The sequence below is a fragment of the Procambarus clarkii genome, chromosome 90, assembly GCF_040958095.1.
Source record: "Procambarus clarkii isolate CNS0578487 chromosome 90, FALCON_Pclarkii_2.0, whole genome shotgun sequence".
Classification (NCBI taxonomy): Eukaryota; Metazoa; Arthropoda; class Malacostraca; order Decapoda; family Cambaridae; genus Procambarus; species Procambarus clarkii.
In genome coordinates this window covers 16461069-16480483 of record NC_091239.1, presented here as the reverse complement: position 1 = coordinate 16480483, position 19415 = coordinate 16461069, and the positions used below count along the sequence as shown (strand labels likewise).

At 43.8% G+C, this 19415-nt stretch overlaps 1 protein-coding gene across 2 annotated transcripts in view; it reads left to right on the top strand.

Annotated features, from left to right (window-relative positions):
* LOC123746610 (putative GTP-binding protein 6) overlaps positions 1 to 19415 on the top strand; it is a 303861-nt gene that overhangs the window by 4938 nt on the left and 279508 nt on the right. The window contains exons 2-8 of one of the 2 annotated variants that reach the window (XR_011225897.1): positions 232 to 374; positions 2713 to 2841; positions 7493 to 7653; positions 9846 to 10054; positions 12909 to 13107; positions 13348 to 13447; positions 16415 to 16756. Coding sequence is in view for 1 of the 2 variants with exons in the window: in XM_045728267.2 (XP_045584223.2) it covers positions 232 to 374; positions 2713 to 2841; positions 7493 to 7653; positions 9846 to 10054; positions 12909 to 13107; positions 13348 to 13447; positions 16415 to 16541 (1068 nt within the window). In the remaining variant the exon portion in view is untranslated. Of the gene's footprint in view, positions 1 to 231; positions 375 to 2712; positions 2842 to 7492; positions 7654 to 9845; positions 10055 to 12908; positions 13108 to 13347; positions 13448 to 16414; positions 18571 to 19415 lie in introns of those variants that run through there. The other variant, XM_045728267.2, reaches the window with a different exon arrangement.

The following is a 19415-nucleotide window of genomic DNA, read 5'->3' as shown; positions in this document are numbered from 1 at the left end:
AATGCATGTATTCAAATTAAGTCTTTTTAGAGGGATATAACAACTAATAACATTAGTAATTACTGTAGTATGAAGACAAGTGCTAGAAAGAGTTTGAATACAAATGCTTTACAATTAAGCTGATATACCAGGACTATTTTTTTAATACAGAATGGTTAGAGTACAAAAAAAATTAATATGGAACTTCAATTGATCTTGGAATGGATTTTCTTATATTTATTTTTCTTATAGGAGGTTGTGCCACTAAGAGACTTAAAAGGAAAGAAAATCTTTGGCTCTGGGACAATGGACAGACTCGTTTCCAAAGCACGCTCCCTCAACATAGTTTCCTGTGTGTTCATTAGTGTCAACATGATGAAGAAGTCACAAGTAATGTATGTATAACTATCATGTAAATCAACAGTACAATGATGTGTTTCTGTTAGGGGATAATGTTAACAGTAATTCACTGCATCCATAATATCCAAACTTTTCTTTTCAGCTGTCTCATTCATCTGGGGAAGGTCTGGTAATTATCTAAGTGTAGTTTACAGGTTGAGAGCTATGCTCGTGATGTTCTGTCTTCCCGGCACTCTTTGTCATATAACATTTTGAAATTACTGACAGTTTTGGCATCCAACACCTTCTCACTTAACGTGTTCCAACCGTCTACCACTGTTTGCGAAAGTGAATTTTCTTATATTCCTTTGGCTGCTTTGTTTACTTAGTTTAAATCTATGACCTCTTGTTCTTGAAGTTCCAGGTCTCAGGAATTCTTCCCTTTGTTCTTGAAGTTCCAGGTCTCAGGAATTCTTCCCTGTCAATTTTATCGATTCTCGTTAATATTTTGTACACAGTGATCATATCGCCTCTTTTACTTCTATCTTCTACTTTTGGCATATTTAATGCCGCTAATCTCTCCTCGTAGCTTTTGTCCTTCAGTTCTGGGAGCCATTTAGTTGCATGTCTTTGCACCTTTCCCAGTTTGTTGATGTGTGTTTGATGGTGTCTTTGGTCAGGCTCATGCAATCAGGCAGAATGACTTACTGTATTGGTAGTGATGCCACAAGAAACATTAAAATGTGGTCTCTGCCGTCATTATGACATACTGTATTGGTAGTAATGCCACAAGAGATATTAAAAAGTGGTCCCTGCCATCATTATAATGACATACTGTATTGGTAGTAATGCCACAAGAGATGTTAAAAAGTGGTCCCTGCCGTCATTATAATGACATACTGTATTGGTAGTAATGCCACAAGAGATGTTAAAAAGTGGTCCCTGCCGTCATTATAATGACATACTGTATTGGTAGTGATGCCACAAGAGACTAAAAAAATGTTCCCTGCAGAGTCATTATAGGTGTCAGGAAGTTACTGAAGAATACTCAATCCAGCTCAGAATAATAAACAGTAGTCAATTTATGCAAAATAAAGAAGCCTTCCAAACACACTCAGCATCAGAGGTGACCTTTCTCTGGTCAAAAGTTTCTTTCGGACTACTTTTACATCTTTTTTCTACATGTACGTCATCACTCAAATACTTACTCCATTTTATCTTCTTCCTTTTGCCTATATGTTTACCTATAGGTATATAAACCTACATTCTGAGGAAGTATTTGGCAAGTGAACTCCTCCCCAAGCTTATGTCTAAAAATATGCAATCTCTTTCTTTCCTTCTATTTCGATGGAGTGGACAATGTACAGAGGCTCCTTCCTCTGGCTTTACTAACTGTTTGGCCATCTGCAGGTAGGCCTGTTTGTCTTTGCATGGTTTTTACAGCTTCCAGTCTATTGGGTGCCATTTTGAAATTGTATGACATTGACAGAAGGCATGAATTCAACCTCCTCCTGCTTTGCAGGTTTACTGGGTTGGGACTTGCAGGTTGTGTTCTATGGTTGAGCTCTCAGTTGTTTGCAGCTTTCTGCCATTCTTTGTGCGTGGGGTTTCTTGGCCTTGTGTTCAGTCTCCTGGGTTGGAGTTGAGTGGTTCACCTTTCTTCACAGCAATCCTATGTGATGGCTTAATGTGCTTTCCATGTTCCTCTCTTCAATATCCATCCTTTGTGTCAGTTGTCATTAGTGTTGTCTGTTCTGTTCTAGCTCTTTTTGATTTGCAGAGGGTTCAGAGTTATTTTGATTCACAGAGCCCTTCTTGCTGGCATTTGGGGGTGGATGTATCCTTGCTGGAATTCAGATTTTCTGACAAGTCCAAATTTTGGAGGGTGATCCATCTTGCAGTTTTCCTGAATTTATCTGAATTTACCTGAGGGCCACTGACACTAGTGGCCTCGACGAGGACAGGAAGCTGACAGCTTGTCGAAGGTCCCCCCCCCCCTCCCCCCCACCATTTGCCTTCATAATTTTTTCCAGTTGGATTTTGAAATTAAACAGTCTTGGCATTTATGACTTTGGCAGGTAAGCAGTTCCATGGGTTTATAACCCTGTGGGTGAAAAAGCATCTGTTCTCAGTCCAACACTGTGGCTTGTCAAGCTTGAAACTGTTGTTCCTTGTATGTGTTACCTTTTGAGGAAATTTTCCAGAGCAAAAATTTCGTCTGTTATTTCAAAGAACTCATTTTATGGAGGTGTGTATATTGAAGGGTCCTAGTATACAAAATACATACAAAAGGATTATTACAAAAAATTATGATACATTTCTGATCAGTCATTTGACCTTAGAGTATAGAAGTATAGAAATATATTTAATATTAAATTCAGTCTCTCTTTTCAGAGAACTTGAAGAAATATTTGGCTTAAAGGTTTTGGATCGTTATTCTGTAGTGCTGGGTATATTTCGACATCATGCTCGCACAAAAGAAGCTAAATTACAAGTGGCTTTAGCAGAATTGCCATACATCAGGTTTGTGTACCCTATAATGTTTCTGCTAGAATTAGGAAATTAACAGGAGCATTGCCTGAATTTAGTTCATAAAAGCACTCTTATTGGAGAGTAAAAGCACTCCTCATATAGTGTGAAGATTTGAATGTTATGCTATTGAATGCACTCTTTGGCCATACTGTATTGAGTTTCCTATACAGAGTATTCTTTGTCATATTCAACTTATATAGCCAAAGGCTTGCTCAGTTGTTTCTTAAACCCTTAAAACTCCTTGTTAATGTAAAATGACAGTGGTCAGACACTACCTGAAAAACAAAACTATTATCTACAATGTGGCATGAAAACTATATACAGTATGGAAGATATTTATAAAAAATAACAAGTTTACAAATTTATAGCATGTTAGGTCAGAGAAAACTCATTACCATGCAAGCCACCAATATTTTTATCCAAAATTGCTTACTCATATATTTAGTAGACACAAAGAACCCTTCATCTATAATGTTTCCTTGTACAGTAATGTCATACAAAAGTCTATAATCCTATTTCCTGAACAGTATTTACACAGGTCCTTTTCCTGATTTTAAACTTATCCATTTTGTATCTGTTGTTAAATGTTATTTAGATATACAATATTAGACTTTGGCATCAGTCAATGCGAATGGAGTTCTTGCCTACCGGGGACCATGAGCCAGGACCTGGCCCCTTCAGAAGAGGCACGAGAAGCAATGGCCTATAGAAACCTCCGTGTGGTTGGAAGCATTCTATGTCTGCCATTGAACAGGATCAGGCACCCAGAAAGGTAAGCGCCTCAAAACAACTCCTATTCTGGTTAAAATTGCTACCAAAAGCCGAACTAGTGGGTAGAACTCTCCAACAGAAAACAAGCAAACTAGTGTGACAGTCACACATCGCCGCTCCACTGTCTGCACAGCTCCAGACCCAGACCCTCCAGACCCTTCACGCCGGCTACCCACACCTCAGTTCTTGAGGCTGATGCCTTAGGCAAAGATCGTGTGCTCTGGCTCCGGTGTCGCTACAGTACTGTGCTTCGTGGGTGGAGTTTGTTTTCTGTGGGTGCGAGAGCCAGGAGTTATCATCAGTACTTGGGCTGCATGCACCTAGGGCTGCCTTCCCTAGGTGCCCTGTAAGTACTCCCTTGGAGCTTGGGGCCACCTTCCACAGGCTCCTCGGGACCTGCCTCTGCTGGTCCGTTCTACTGTTCGGTTTTTCGGCCACCTGTTGGGCTCTTGGGTGTTCTGTTCTCCCTTGTTACCTGCAGGTAAGAGGCAGTTTGCATCGGTAGGGGCACAGAGTGCTGCAGCAGCTTTGTATTCCCAACATTGCGGCCAGCTATGTTCCTTGGAGTTCGCTGTCCTCTTGCGGGGTTTTGTTTTACTTTTTCTTTTTGCCTTGTGGGGGATTCTGCCCTATTATTCCACTGGTGTTTGCCCTTCCACGGTTCTCCTCGGTGGCGCCCCCTGCTAGGTCCCCTTGATTGTACACGTCCCTGGGGTACAGCTATAGAAGTTTTCTTGGTAGTTTTGGGCGCCGGTTAGCTGCACCCTGCCTGGGACTACCTGAGCGAGAGTCCTCTTAAAGTAAACGCTCAGGACCCTGGAAATCCCCTAGGGGGCGCATGTATCCGATGGATGTGACCCCGGAGTCCCCGCTCGCTGTGTGAGAGTTTGAGGGTTGCTCGGTCCCCTTGTCTCGGGGTGACCCTCATTGTTTATGCCTCTGCCATGCTGCCTGTTGGGTCGGTGATACTTTCGACCCTAAGTCCTGTGAGTGTTGCTGCTTGCTTGTGACTCAATTTACTCAATCCTCTAATGATTCTATTCAGGTGCAGGCGGCGTGTGCGTTGCAAACTAGGTTTCGTCTGTTGCAACGCACTTGGTTGGTTGCTCACCCGGATGCCCTGGGGCTGCCCCGCTTTGCTTTTTGAGACCCGGACTTTGGGGTGGGGGTCGCTTCGATCCTGGTTCAGTCTGCACCTCCTCGTCCTTCCCCTTCTGTTGTTCGTTCTTGGTCCCCCCCCCCCCTGCTTCCGGCCCCGAAGCGTCTGAGGGTTTCGGAGTCGGAGCAAGGGGTTACTTGATCTTGAGACTCGGGCAGCTTCAGGGGATGCCCCTTCCGGGGATGGGGGGGGGGGGGGTGGCAGAGGCATTCGAGTCATGTCTCCCGGCCGAAGCTTCTGGATCTAACCAGTGGGCCCCCTTTCTTCCGGCTTCTACGGCTGCTCCGTCCTTGTCTTGTGGGGTCGGTGCTTGGGGAGAGGACTCGGCCCTGGGTCCTGCTGTAAAGGACCTCGAGGCTGGGGAGGGGCTGACTTGGGGGCCTTAGGCCCCGCTGGACCCTGCCTTTTTCTTCCCTCTGAGCGAGACTTGTTGTTACAAGGTGTGGGGTTTTCTTTTCCCCCCTCTGCGTACGAGTTGGATTTGGTGTTGGCCTCTCCCCGGGATCAGTCCCAAGTTCCCCCGGGTGCGTCGGTTCCGTCTTTTCGGAGGTTTTCGGCTTATCGCATCCAACCGGTCGAGGAGGACCGGTTGGAGGACCGAAGGACCATTTGGGGAGCCGGTTGGCCGAGCGGACAGCACACTGGACTTGTGTTCCTGTGGCCCTGGGTTCGATCCCAGGCGCCGGCGAGAAACAGTGGGCAGAGTTTCTTTCACCCTATGCCCCCTGTTACCTAGCAGTAAAATAGGTACCTGGGTGTTAGTCAGCTGTCATGGGCAGCTTCCTGGGGGTGGAGGCCTGGTTGAGGACCGAGCCGCGGGGACACTAAAAAGCCCCGAAATCATCTCAAGATAACCTCAAGATAACCAACCTGATGTGGTGCAGGCGGCCCTTGCAGCGTACCTCCTGCGTGACCCGGATTATACCTCGGAAATGGATCCGTCCGAGTTCAGGTTTGGGACTTCGTTGCCTTTCTGGCTCTGTTACGAGGTTCCTGAGTCTTCCTGGCTAGCGGACTGCCCCTTGTTTGTTCTGGATTCCTGGCATTCCTTCTGTCGTTCCCGCACGCTGGAGTGGCGGGAAGCTTTCACGGTGATTCAGGTTTTCCTGGGGGACGATCTTGAGTACCTGAACGAGTGCTTGTTTGCCCCTGCCCTTCCTTGCGATGTGGGCGTTGTTCAGCTCCACATGCAGGTTCCCACCCATTCGGCAGCGCTCATGGCGGAGGACTTGCGCGCCCGGGGCCTTTTGGCTTCGGCCTTGAGATTCTTTTCCCTCCTGGAGCTGTCCTCGGATTGGCTTGTGGAAGATGTGAGGACGCTTGGGTCCATCCCAGGGTACGGCGCCTTGTCCTCGGCAGCGCGTTTGTCGGCTGCCTTGTTGAAGCTTTTCACACTGATATTGCGGGATGCAGTTTCCCTGTTTTATGCTTCCCATCTTGCATGTCGGCAGGCGGTGCTGGGTTCCTCCATGGAATCTGCTTGGGCTCTGGCTCTTAGGCTGTCATCGCCTTTTTGTCCTCTTCTGTTTGAGGAGTCGGCCGTGGCGCAGTTTATTCAGGCTGCGTCGTCAGCTTGTCGTCCGATGTCGGACTTGTTGGTTATCCGGGGGTCCCGGGGTGGGTCTTCCCGGAAGGGTCGTGCCAGGGCTCGGGGTTCCTCTCATCGTGGTAGGCCACTGTTGTCAGGTTCGGGTTTGGCTCCTTCTTCGGACCCGCCCTCGTCTGGTCGGCGCGGTGTTTGCTCTGTGCGGGGTTCTGTGTCTCGTAAGGGGCGCCAGCCCTTTTGCGGTTTGCGCCATTGACAGGGCGATGGGGGGGGGAGGCTTGTGCTGTTTGCCCACGCCTGGTCCCACGATTTGTGGGCGTTTCGGGTCGTGTCTGTCGGCCTGCGGTGGCGTTGGGTGGCCCCCCCCCCCCCCCCGCCCTTTGGGGGAGGGGGGCCACCCAACAGGAGGGAGCCAACGGGGCTCTCCCCAGAAAACCAGCGTTGAATGTAATGAAACTCCATTTTCTGGGTGAGTCCCGGGTCTCCCCGGCATCCCTCTCTCCCTCCGGTCGGCGTTTTTTTCGTGTTTTTGACATCCAGCCTCAGAACTGAGGTGTAGATAGCAGGCGTGAAGGGTCTGGGGCTCCCCCTTCCCCCTCCCGGGATGCGGGGAGCTGCGCAGACAGCGGCACGGCGACGTGTGACATCACACTAGTTTGTTTGTTTTCTGTTGGGGAGTTCTATCTACTAGTTCAGCTTTTGGTAGCAATTTTAACCAGAATAGGGGTTTGTTTTGAGGAGCTTACCTTTCTGGGTGCCTGATCCAGTCGATGGCAGACATAGAATGCTTCCAACCACACGGGGGTTTCTATAGGCCATTGCTTCCCTTGCCTCTCTGAGGGGGCAAGGTTCTGGCCGTGGTCCCCGGTAGGCCTAAGAACTCCATACACATTACTGATGCCAAAGTCTGACATTAGCATACCAGCCTGGGATAGCTCCGGGAAACCTCCGGGACTTACCCAGAAAATGGCGTTTCATTACATTCCAAGCTGTTTTTTTTTTTTGTATACCCCATTAACAATATAATGCAGTGATGTTTGTGCACTTTTAGGTGTGTTTGGCTCCAGGATGCCTGGGTGTACCATGTGATGTCCCAAGGTCTTTGGTGGGTTTGTTCCTCCTTCCCTAAATACTGATTAAGATTATAGAATTTTGTTATTTTGCAGAAAGAGCATAACAGGGGAAACTGACCGCATGATGGTAATGGAGAGAGAGAAGAAATTGAAGAATGCTCTCGCCAAGTTAGCTGGAATTCGGGCAATGGTTAGAAAAAGCAGAAAAAAATCAAGCCTGGCCTCAGTTGCAGTTGTTGGTTACACTAATGCTGGTAAGGTGATTTTATATTCCTATCATTTACCGGTATTTACTTTATAAATATATATTGCCTTATATATTCTGCACTGTATACAGTACATTACATTATATTAAAATACAAAAAGTTCATAAAGTAAAGTAAATAATTAAAGTTTATATATTTAAAGTACTGTACAGTATTGTATAATTTGTATGTTATGTATACGTTGAGTCTGCATTGTATAACAGGGATAGGTTTCATGGCTTTCCATTGTTAGTGGATCGGTCGGAACTCAGACATACTTGAGGTTACCTTGAAGTGTTTCCGGGGCTTAGCGTCCCCGCGGCCCGGTCGTCGACCAGGCCTCCTGGTTGCTGGACTGATCAACCAGGCTGTTGGACGCAGCTGCTCGCAGCCTGACGTATGAGACATGCCCACAGCTCCAATGCTATAAATGGGTGATAGGTTCCCAAAGCATAAAAGATTGTAATTTAAAAAGTAAAATATAAATATAAATATTGGTATGGTATATGAACACCAATTTTACTTACCTTGACTGCTGGAGTTACTTGCTTACCGGATCTGATAATTATTAAGGAGAGGTTTTATTAGTGAAGGATAAGGAAGGAGAAGGTAACAACTGCAGTGTTCTCTTGTCAGAGATAATAACACAGCTTTAGGGTTATTATGGTAGAGTCACTGGTGCTGAATGCTATCTTGAGGTTATCTTGAGATGATTTCGGGGCTTTAGAGTCCTCGCGGCCCGGTCCTCGACCAGGCCTCCACCCCCAGGAAGCAGCCTGTGACAGCTGACTAACACCCAGGTACCTATTTTACTGCTAGGTAACAGGGGCATAGGGTGAAACTCTGCCCATTGTTTCTCGCCGGCGCCCGGGATCGAACCCAGGACCACAGGATCACAAGTCCAGTGTGCTGTCCGCTCGGCCGACCGGCTCCCCAAGGAACATTTTAAAACATGCTTCACATGTTCTAAAAATATATGTCTTGTCTTGGTACTGATTGGTGGGTGGTTTACTCCATACACATGTGCAGTCTGTGTTAATAAGGTACTCATAGAAAGGAGAAATATTATGTCATTTATTTCATGTTATTTGTGTTTCATGTTGTTATTATTTCATTTTCAGTGTTTTGGTATTTCTTTCTTGGTCCTAATGTGCCACCACCAAACCTTTTCCTTTATCAGTCATGATTAAGGGTCATTTATAAAAAAAATCTTATAATTAATTTCTGATTCAATGCCGCTTTTTGGGTTAAAGAGCAAAACAACATTGGCAGCTATAGTAAGCTGGGGACACCCAGTACTGTACAAAGTCTGTTCCCTCAAAGGGACAGGAAGATCAATCACACAAAACAAAGTGCCCATTATAACACAGAAGTGTTCCTAAAACTTAATCTCCCTCAAATTTTTTTTTAGCAACAATGTGCAACCAATGATTCTTTTGGAAAATATGCAAAACATTGTCACAAACATGAAAACTCCTTATGCAAGAACGAGAAAGGGCATGGTGGGCTAAAGAAAGTGAATTGTTACTTGACGTGTCTTTTTATGGGCACACCTGCATAATGGTACCGAATTCCAAATCTTTTATGGGCCAGAATGAAGCATATATCTCTAAAACATTTCCTTCACCTGGTGCATTGGGGGCATTGTAGGTGATAGTTTGTCAACTGTTTCAGAATTTGTTTGGTGGCTAAACTATTTCCAAAAATTCTTAGAAAATTCGTGAATTTTGTGACATTTTGTTTTAAGGACAGATCACCTCAGTTGCTGGTCAATCTCTGATCCCTTCGTACTCTCTGGCCCTATAAGGTAGTATGTCAATTTGAAATGGCTTTTGCTTTTTATTAAAATTTTAATAAAATTACTGATAGGCTTATTGTGCAGATTTGGTTTGTTAATACAGTACAGTACTGTACTTGAATTATTTTAGGAGGACTTAAGAATGTGCTGCCTTATATAACTGCAGAAATATTACCCCGAAAAATAGACTGACAGCACAGTGCACACTTTATAATGCTAGTATAGTGACTTAATTTGTTGCACTGAAGGAAAAGATCACACATTCCATTAAAATAATTAACTTTTTTAATAACCAAAATCTCCCGGTTGTGGCACTTAGCATAGGCCCTACAGTTTCATTTACTCATCCATTAAATATAGATGTTAAGGTGAGTTATTCTCACAAATTTTCTGTCCACTCCAGGTAAAACCACCTTAATTCACTCTCTCACTGGGGATAACCGAGCTCAAGGCAAAAACCATCTGTTTGCTACACTAGATGTGACGGCTCATGGTGGCAGACTACCATGTGGTATTGAAGTGATCTTCATAGATACTGTGGGCTTTATTCAAGATATTCCAACAAGTCTAGTGGCATCCTTTACTGCAACATTAGAGGATGCTGTGTATGCAGTAAGTATATATAAGATACAGTATATGCATTCAAATAATACAATATTTTATTAACTATTTTACTTGGTTGCCTCCTAAGGTAATAGTTCACCATGCATGAGGAAGTGATTCATACAATCAGGCACCGTGACAGTTTAAGTACTCTACCCAGTTCAGGCATACAGTACCTACTGTGTCATATTGTTCTTGGGAGCACTGGAGGAAATAATCCAGATAAAGTGAGCTTTAGAAAGCTCAAAATTCACACACACTCGAAGCTTTTACAACAACCCTGAGATCGCTTTAGTGTCCTTTATTACTGTACTACTGTGTTAGATGGCTCATTCAGCTGCCTACCCCTCCTACTACCAGAGGGCAGCACCTAAACACAGTCCACCTCACGAAGCCTCGTCACATTTTTTCCTGACTGTCGTCATGTCAGAAGGACAAGAAAGAACTGGAAAACGTGTTGCAGCCTGTTGTCTCGCCTTTGAGTCGAGGAGCTTGTGGCAGCCGCTTCCCGGGTGTGTCTATTCATTAAAACATAATCTTTATACAGTGGATTCAGGCTCTTATATAACTGGTTTGCTTACAGTCAACAGGGGTTTACTTGGTGAGCATGTAGAAATCCTTCATGGAATCTGCTCAGTTCTCCAATTAAAAAAAAAGATTATTGACATTGGGCACTGGTTACTTTCAGTCGTACATCCTCGCCATGATGTGTGATAGTGGATCGTTTGACTTTCCATCTGGTCATGCCTTGGCTCTGCTTCAGGGCTTCTCTTGCCTTTTGTTGCTGAGAGCATGACAACATTTGGTTAGGGAACATCAATAGCTCTTGCCTTTATAGGAAGGAGGATTAATGTGGTGGAGCTCTATGGGAATTCTTAGCTTGCTACCTGGTGAGCCATGGAGGAGTGCCAAGCAAAGTACTATGAACCAACCTAACAGACATCTCATTAAACTTGGTATTTTCTTTTCCGCATTTCCAAGCTTGTGTGGGTGTTTATAAAAGTAACTTACCTAATTTACATATTATGCAGCTGCTTCCCAGTTTGGTTAAGATAAATCATCACAGGCATATTCCTATGCATATATCGTCAGATATATTGCCACATATAAGTTTTCTTTTTTGGAAATGACATGAATTGAATTCAGGGCTTGGGCATTCTGGAAGTAGCCCCATTTCCTGTACAATGTTCTTATAATTTTCTGCCTGTGCTGCCAAGAAGTAATATTGGACAACCTTTCTTCCCAATACCATCTTCTCTTCTGGTAGCTATACTGGTGCCCTTGTTTCCAGAGGCTTGTGCCAGTGACTGGGGACCCCACTTCTTCAGGCACCACTCTGTAAGTCTGTCCCATGTATTGTTTCCAGAGGCTTGTGCCAGTGGCTGAGGACCCCACTTCTTCGGGCACCACTCTGTAAGTCTGTCCCATGTATTGTTTCCAGAGGCTTGTGCCAGTGGCTGAAGACCCCACTTCTTCGGGCACCACTCTGTAAGTCTGTCCCATGTATTGTTTCCAGAGGCTTGTGCCAGTGGCTGAGGACCCCACTTCTTCAGGCACCACTCTGTAAGTCTGTCCCATGTATTGTTTCCAGGGGCTTGTGCCAGTGGCTGAGGACCCCACTTCTTCGGGCACCACTCTGTAAGTCTGTCCCGTGTATTGTTTCCAGGGGCTTGTGCCAGTGGCTGAGGACCCCACTTCTTCGGGCACCACTCTGTAAGTCTGTCCCGTGTATTTTTTATTAAATCTGATTCTCTCCTTCCATTCTGAACACTTAGGAACTGACTGAGTGAGATAGCTTCCAGCCAGTGGTGATTTGGAGGTTTGAGAGCAGACCACCTGGTACTGGATTCAGCAGGAGTGTTCCTTGGAAGCGACTTGTGATGCTATGGTGGAATTAGAAGGGCTTAGTTTTTATCCATGAATCTTTGTCATGCTGGGCTGGACTGAATGTTCTCCAATGTTTCTTCAGCACTAATATGATTCTGCAAGGGTATTAAAGATGTTTCCTGTGGCCCCATTAATGTTAACCTGCCCTGACTGTCATAGTAATGTACAATAGACTCAGAAGGGATTTTATCTTAGGAAACAAACAAGTTATCAATTCTGAAAGAACCTTTTCATTTGTACTCTTTAGAGTCTTAATTTAAGTCATACAAAATACAGTGGAACCTCGAATAACGAATTTAATCTGTTCCGGCGCCATGCTCGTCATGTGAAACAGACATCATACAAAAAAATTTCCCCATTGACAATAATGGAAATCAAATTAATCTGTCCTACCACTGAAAAACATCAATATGATATTCGATGTTTTAAATAATGGAGCAGCCTACCTTACATACACTGGACAAACCTTTATGACATTTTTCTTTCTTCAAATTTGTTCAATATTTTTTTCATTCTTTTTTTTAGCAAAAGGTTCGTTCGGTGTTCGGCAGGTAGGCTGCTCCATGTTTCTTAAATATAAAAAAAATTATATTTAATATTTATTACAAGCTTTATTAAACAACTTTTTATTTATTAAAACCTGTCAACCTTTTTGACAATTGTTGTTTTTCAAAAAATTTCATTTCTCATTTTCTACATAAAAGTCAATGCTTTGCAACATCACAGCAGTCACCCCTTTATATCCCAGCATCATTAGCATCTTTAAAAAAAAAAATAATAATTTATTTGCATCATTGGAGGCGTCCAAGAATGTGCGAGAAGCAGCGCAACCCCACCATGTGGTGGTGTTATTCAAATGAGCGCTCACCATACGGGACGAATTGTTTGCGATATGGGCACTCGTCACTCAAGGTTCTACTGTATATCGACAATATTCTGATCCTCGTGGCAATAAGAAACTTCTCTATCATTTTAGGATGTTGTTGTGCACATCCGTGATGCAAATCATCCGGATTATGAATCGCAAGGAGCCACAGTTGTCCAGACACTTGCCTCTCTCCCTCTCCCAGAGAAGACTCCTATTATTACAGTAGCTAACAAAATTGATTTAGGAATGGTAAAGCCTAAAGATGAATTGGGAGATGTGCATTTAGTTTCTTCAGTTACTGGCCAGGGTAAGATTTTGTTAGTTTGTTTGAGAAAGGTATATAATTATTTATGTACTGAATTAGAAATGTATATTATTTCTGTAGTCTTCTATCAATGTAATCTTAGGTAAGCTGATTAGGAAGTTGATATTACCAGCTTACACCAGATAAATGTCTTTATGATACATTATTTAATAAATACTGTAGATTGATTTCAATGGAAATTTTTTCATACACTATATTATATTTTTACTTACATTAATTTAGGATTGGAAGAACTTATGAAATCTATCCAGAAAGAAGTTTTGAGAGTTACTGGTCGACGTTTATGGAAGTTCACTCTTCCAACGGGCTCTTCCCAAATACAGTAAGTATCCAAGTTGTTGCAAACAAATTACATCTGACCCTCTTAAATGACACTAGCTGCATGCTTCCAATATAACACATATAAACTTATTATCTCCATCCCTCTATATCAGCAATTCTCATCCTGAAATAAATTACTTTAAGTACTGTAGATTAATTTGGAATTTTCCATGGGGTTACAGATGAAGTTTTTTCTGAGGGAAACCCCACTATGACTCCCCGGAGCTTACCGGGCTGATAGGTATGTATTAGACCGTGGCATCAGTCGATTGGAGTTCTTACCTACCGGGAGCCACGAGCCAGAACCTGGCCCCCTCAGAGAGGTACGAGGAGCAATGGCCTATGAAAACCTCTATGTATATGTAAGCATTCCATGTCTGCCATCGACCGGGGTTTGGCATCCAGAAAGGTAGGCGTAACACAACAAACCCCACATGGTAAAAAAAAATTTAATTGCTACCGAAGAGCGAACAGAGAAACAGAACTCCCCAAATTTTAAAACAAGCAAACATTACACTCCGCCTTTGTGCCACTTCCCCCACCTCTACCCTGGGAGGAAGGGTCCCTGGACCCTCCGCACTGCATCTAATACATACATATCAGTCCGGTAAGCTCCGGGGAGCCTTGTTTTATTCAATCATATTATTCAAACATTAAATCATAGTGAGCTCTCGCCTCTCAAGCGTGCGGGTATGACAGAACGTATGTCATACCCCCCAATGAAAAAAAAGGGCAGTCTGCAAGCCAGGAAGATGCCAGAACCTCATAAACCACAATACGGGGAAAAAGACCCAAACTCGATAGAGACCAGGTCCATCACAGAGGCGAGATCTGGGTTTCGCAGGAGGTAGACACCGAGGGTCTCCCAAATCTCCTCGGGGGGAAATACAAGAGGTAGGAAAACCTCCAGAAGGACGAAGCTGTGGACCCCACGGAACCCAGGGTAAGGGGAGGGGAGGAGCTGACCCCATATGAAACTCGTACACGGAATGGGGATATGAAAACCCTGAATCTTGCAACAGCAGACCCCGCCCCGAAGGCACCAAACTCCAGGCAGGATCGAAAGGGGCCCAAGCACCCTAGGCCGCCTCCCCCCCTCAACCCCGGAATCCTCCAAACCAGGATCCAGGGCAGAGTTGGCCTTAACGCCCTCCACCCTTGAAGAAAAGGCAGAGTCCAAGGGAAATACAGCAAAGAAAGGGTCCTGCTGGAAGGACCCAGAAGACTCGGCGGGAGGAACGAGCTCAAATGCCTTCGTCTCCGCCTAGAATGGGGCAACCCCTGGAGCCGCCCGAGTCTCATCCCCAGCTAAATCCTGCCTCGACTCCAAACCCCTGAGACGTTTGGGAGCCAGGTAGCAGGTGGGAAGGAGCATGGCGAATCATGCCAACAAGGGAAGGATGAATGGGCATGGACTGAACTAAAGTTGAGACGACCAACACTCGAGTGGGCAACCAACCTAGTGCGTCACAGCAACCTAAACCTAGCATGCAATATGCTCACTGCTTGACCACTAATCTCAAGTACATCAGTATGGGTAAACTGGAGCACGAATAAGTAGTAGTCTCGTAAGACTCTGGGTCGAAGGTATCATTGACCCAACAAGCAGCATGACGGAGGCAAAACAGGTGATCGTCACCATGAGATAGGGAGTAACGAACAACCTTCACACTCGCACAAGGTGAGATGGGACTCGGAGGACATGTCCATCAGTCAACCAAGCCCCAACGGGGGTTTCCAGGGCCCATATGGGGATGTATTCCTACGGCAAACCCAGGCACTGGTGCTGCCTAAGCCGGTTGAAACCCCATATATTATCAGGGCAAACTGGCACATGTGAGGTGAACAACCTTGGAGGCCTAAAGGAGGACTGTCCTACTGAACCTAGGTATCACCTAATAGGAATCCTGGCAGCCTATCAACGGGCAATAAAGAAAACTAAAAGTAGGAAAGAGAACCCAGAGAAAGCACCACAACCCAGGGCATCAGAAAGAGACTCAGCTGCTGCAATTATACAAGCTGTGCAGCCCAGTGCGCCCAAACCAGCAACAACCACTCCCTTACCCAGGGCCAAATGAAAGCACCGAGACCTAAGCTGACACCAAGGGCAAAGCAGAAGTTAAGCAACCGCTACCTCTATGGGAGTGGGAACCCAAAGACTCCAGGGAAGAGAACCCTGATGCCAAGGGGTATACACACAGGGCGCTTAGGAAAGGAAGCCCTAAGTGCATGCAGCCCTTGATACCAACTACTGGCCACTGCACCAACACAGTAGGAACCATCGCTTGGGTCAAAGGCCTGTCAGAGAACCGAGACCAGAGTAGACATCCACCATTTAGCTTCAAACATATCTCATTGAATATGACCGCATATTCTGTATTTACTATTTTCTGATTTAGGGCTTCTATCCCTCATTTAGCTTCAGTTGACAAAGTAACGGTCTGGCTGTCAGCTCGGTGGGCCGGGATCCCCTTCTCCCCCTCAGGGGGCGGGGCGCAAACAAGCGGCACTGTGTGATGGTGCGTTGCTTGTTAGCTTGTTTTCCTTTGGGGAGTTTCTAGTGTCTGTTCGGTCTCGGGTTGCAATTTTTTTACCAGGAGGGGTCTGTTTTGGAGCGCCTACCTTTCTGGGTGCTTCAATCAACCCTGGTCGATGACAGACATAAATACTTTCATGCATGAGAGTTTCATAGGCCAATCCTTCCTACACCTTTCTGAGGGGACCATGTTCTGGCTAGTGATCCCCGGTAGGCATGACAATTCCATATGATTGAAGCGCCATACTAATATTAGCTAATATCAGTCCAATAGTTCCTGGGCTCTACACAGAAAATGGCATTTCATTACATTCAACACTAGTTTTTTTTTTTAATATTTTATAAATTGTGCACAGTGTTGATTCAGAGCTGAGAGAATTGTACACTCCAAGGGTAAGGAACCCTGTCTGATAATTTGACCTTTATCTTCAGATGGCTGAGAAGTGCTACTGGCTTGGCTTACGAGGAAATAGATCCAAATAATTCCCAGAAAACCAATGTTATTGCTGTTTTGACTGACCAAGAACTTTCTGCATATGAAAGAAATTTCAAAGAGTAACAGTTTGAAGTTGTTGTCTGTGCACATTTATTTTATTTACAACATAAGATGTGAACAGAGGTTTTTGGTTCATATTTTTTATTTGAATATTTCATATTTAAAATTTTGAGCCTTAAGATTAAATTTACCAAATGAATTGTGGTAAGTAATTCAGGAAAGTACTACATTGATCCATAAATATTTTAATTGTTAATTTTGTTTTATGTCAACATAAAGTTGATTATAACATTAAATATTTTTTATTATTATTATTTACATGTTAAATTAACACTTTCGTCCGGGGATGACGCATTGCTGCGTCATCCGTTTACTGTCGGTAATCTCGGTGATGACGCAATGCTGCGTCGTCCACTAAAATAATTGCCAAAAATCAGGTTTTTATCCGATTTTTTGGGGACTGTTTAGTAACTGTCAACAAGGCGAATGCAATCTGTGACTACAATACAAACATGAAAGGTGTTGATCACTTTGACCAAATGATCAAATATTATCATCTTCATAAGGAAAACTCACAAATGGACGAAGAAAATGACCTTCTATTTTGTGCAAATGGCTATCTACAATGCTTATGTGATGTACAACTACTACACAAAAAATACTAAACTATAATACTAAATATACTAAAATACTAAATACTAAACATTTGTGGGCAGGAATTGGGAGTGTAGCTAGAAGGTGTCTGGGCGCTCACTCGCGGTTAACGCGTGGCCCGTCTTCAACTCGTCGGCGGGTGGAGCGTGACCAGGTTTTTTATTTTATATGCTAATGTTCCTCTAGAGAATTCTATTGTGAACCCATTGATACCAAAATGAAAGACCTAGGACGAAAATTGAGGTGACCAGAGTGAAAAGAGTGAACACATTTTATCGCTTTTGCGCGCTCCTGGGTAACTCGTTCGCACTTTCTCTGTTTGCTGCGGGTAATTAGCCGGGCTTTTGGAGTTTATATGCATTTAGTGCTGTAGAGAATTCTATTGCGAACACAATGATACCACATTTAATCTTGTAGGACGAGAATTGAGGTGACAAAGTTGAAGAGAGTATACACTTTTCAGAATTAACGCACGCTCCCGTGAAACGCTGGGACCCAAATCGCATAGGTGAGGGGTGGCACGCTGGGTACGCTAAAGTGTTAAAAAATTTAGTCAAGCAATTTTCAAGAATAATTTGAGAGTGGATCTGGGGTCCAAGATGTTTAGGTATATTATTCAGGGTTGTAGAAAGAAATACAAAAATACTGTAGATGTGTATATTTTGGTTCTCTAATGAATAAGGTATTGCAATGTCAAGTTGTCCATTCAACAGCAGCAACGTTGTCCTTTCATCAGTGGCAAAGTTGTCCATTCAACAGCGGCAAAGTTGTCCCCATTCAACAGCAGCAAAGTTGTTCATTCAACATCAACAAAGTTGTCCCCATTTAACAGCGGCAAAGTTGTCCCCATTCAACAGCAGCAGAGTTGTCCCCATTCAACAGCAGCAAAGTTGTTCATTTAACATCAACAAAGTTGTCCCCATTTAACAGCGGCAAAGTTGTCCCCATTCAACAGCAGCAGAGTTGTCCAATGTGTAACCATTGAAAAAGAAAAATGTGAGTTGAAATGATGCTCTGCAAAACAGTTATTGACTAACTGGAGACAAAAGTATGACGGTCACAATGTTCCGTAACATAGCACGTCATTTCTGTCTGTCACTATTTTGAGAGTTATATTCACTCCTCATTTTCAGAATAATGTGATCAAAGCAGTTTTCCTTAATGTTTACAGATAATTGATACTTGATTGTAGGGCAGAAGTTACTTGAATATTACATTTATGAGGATCTAAATATTTGGCAGAATGAATGTCCCCTCAAACCAAGACAGGATGGAGTTCTGAGAACATTTTACTTTTCATAAGTAGCTTCTTTTCCACAAATTAGCATGTCGTAGATTGCATGTAGTATCCTCATTTTATTGTTTGTTTTGAGGGGTCATAGAGTTTACAGTTGTATAATAAATGTATATAATTGTTTATAAAAGTATGTTTTCAAAAGTACTGTTTATATATCCCATAATTATTGTAATAAGTGATGGTAATTTGAAACAATTTCTGTATATACAGTAGTAAGATTGCATACTGGCGAGGGATCTGTCAGTGGCTTACCCGAGCTTAGCTCTGATACCACCGAGTCTTGACCCAACACACCACACCTCTAAAATTCTACTGTAGCCTACTGAAGACAAAACCAAAATCTGGCTCACTAGACATGGAAGGCATAGGGAGTACATAAAAGATCAGTCACAAAACTGGGATGCCAGTTTTGCACGTGTCTCGGCCGACCGGCTCCCTATATATATATGGTAATATATGGTAATTTAATTTTAGTACTGTTTTTGTTTATGCTTCATGATTGTATTTAGGCCACCCACATTGTACATAACCAAGCATTCCATTTTGTTATGATTGTGTCAGCTTGCATAACCCTAAGCCCCACATTAAATATATTCTGAAGGGCTGTGGGTTCCTTCTGCTATGAGCCGAGTCTTCTCAAGTCACACTGCTTCTGGGCAGCACACAAGATTTAACAAGCAAATTCAATATCTGAAGTAGAAAGCAAAATCACGACTGAATATAATGAGAGCAATCACAGGGCCCCGTCCAGAAGTGGGGCACAAAGTGTTAAGAATGTTTTACATACACGCCGTTCGTTCCCTAGTTGATTATGCAGCACCTGCTTTACTCACTCTTTCTCCTGGCCAGTGGGCAAATGTTGAGGTTATTCAAAATGATGCAATGCAAGTCATAACAGGGGCTCCCAGATGGACTAAAATACTGAACCTAAGACTAGAAACCAAGCTAACATTGATTGAAATAATGGTAAAAGGGATTGTTTTGTG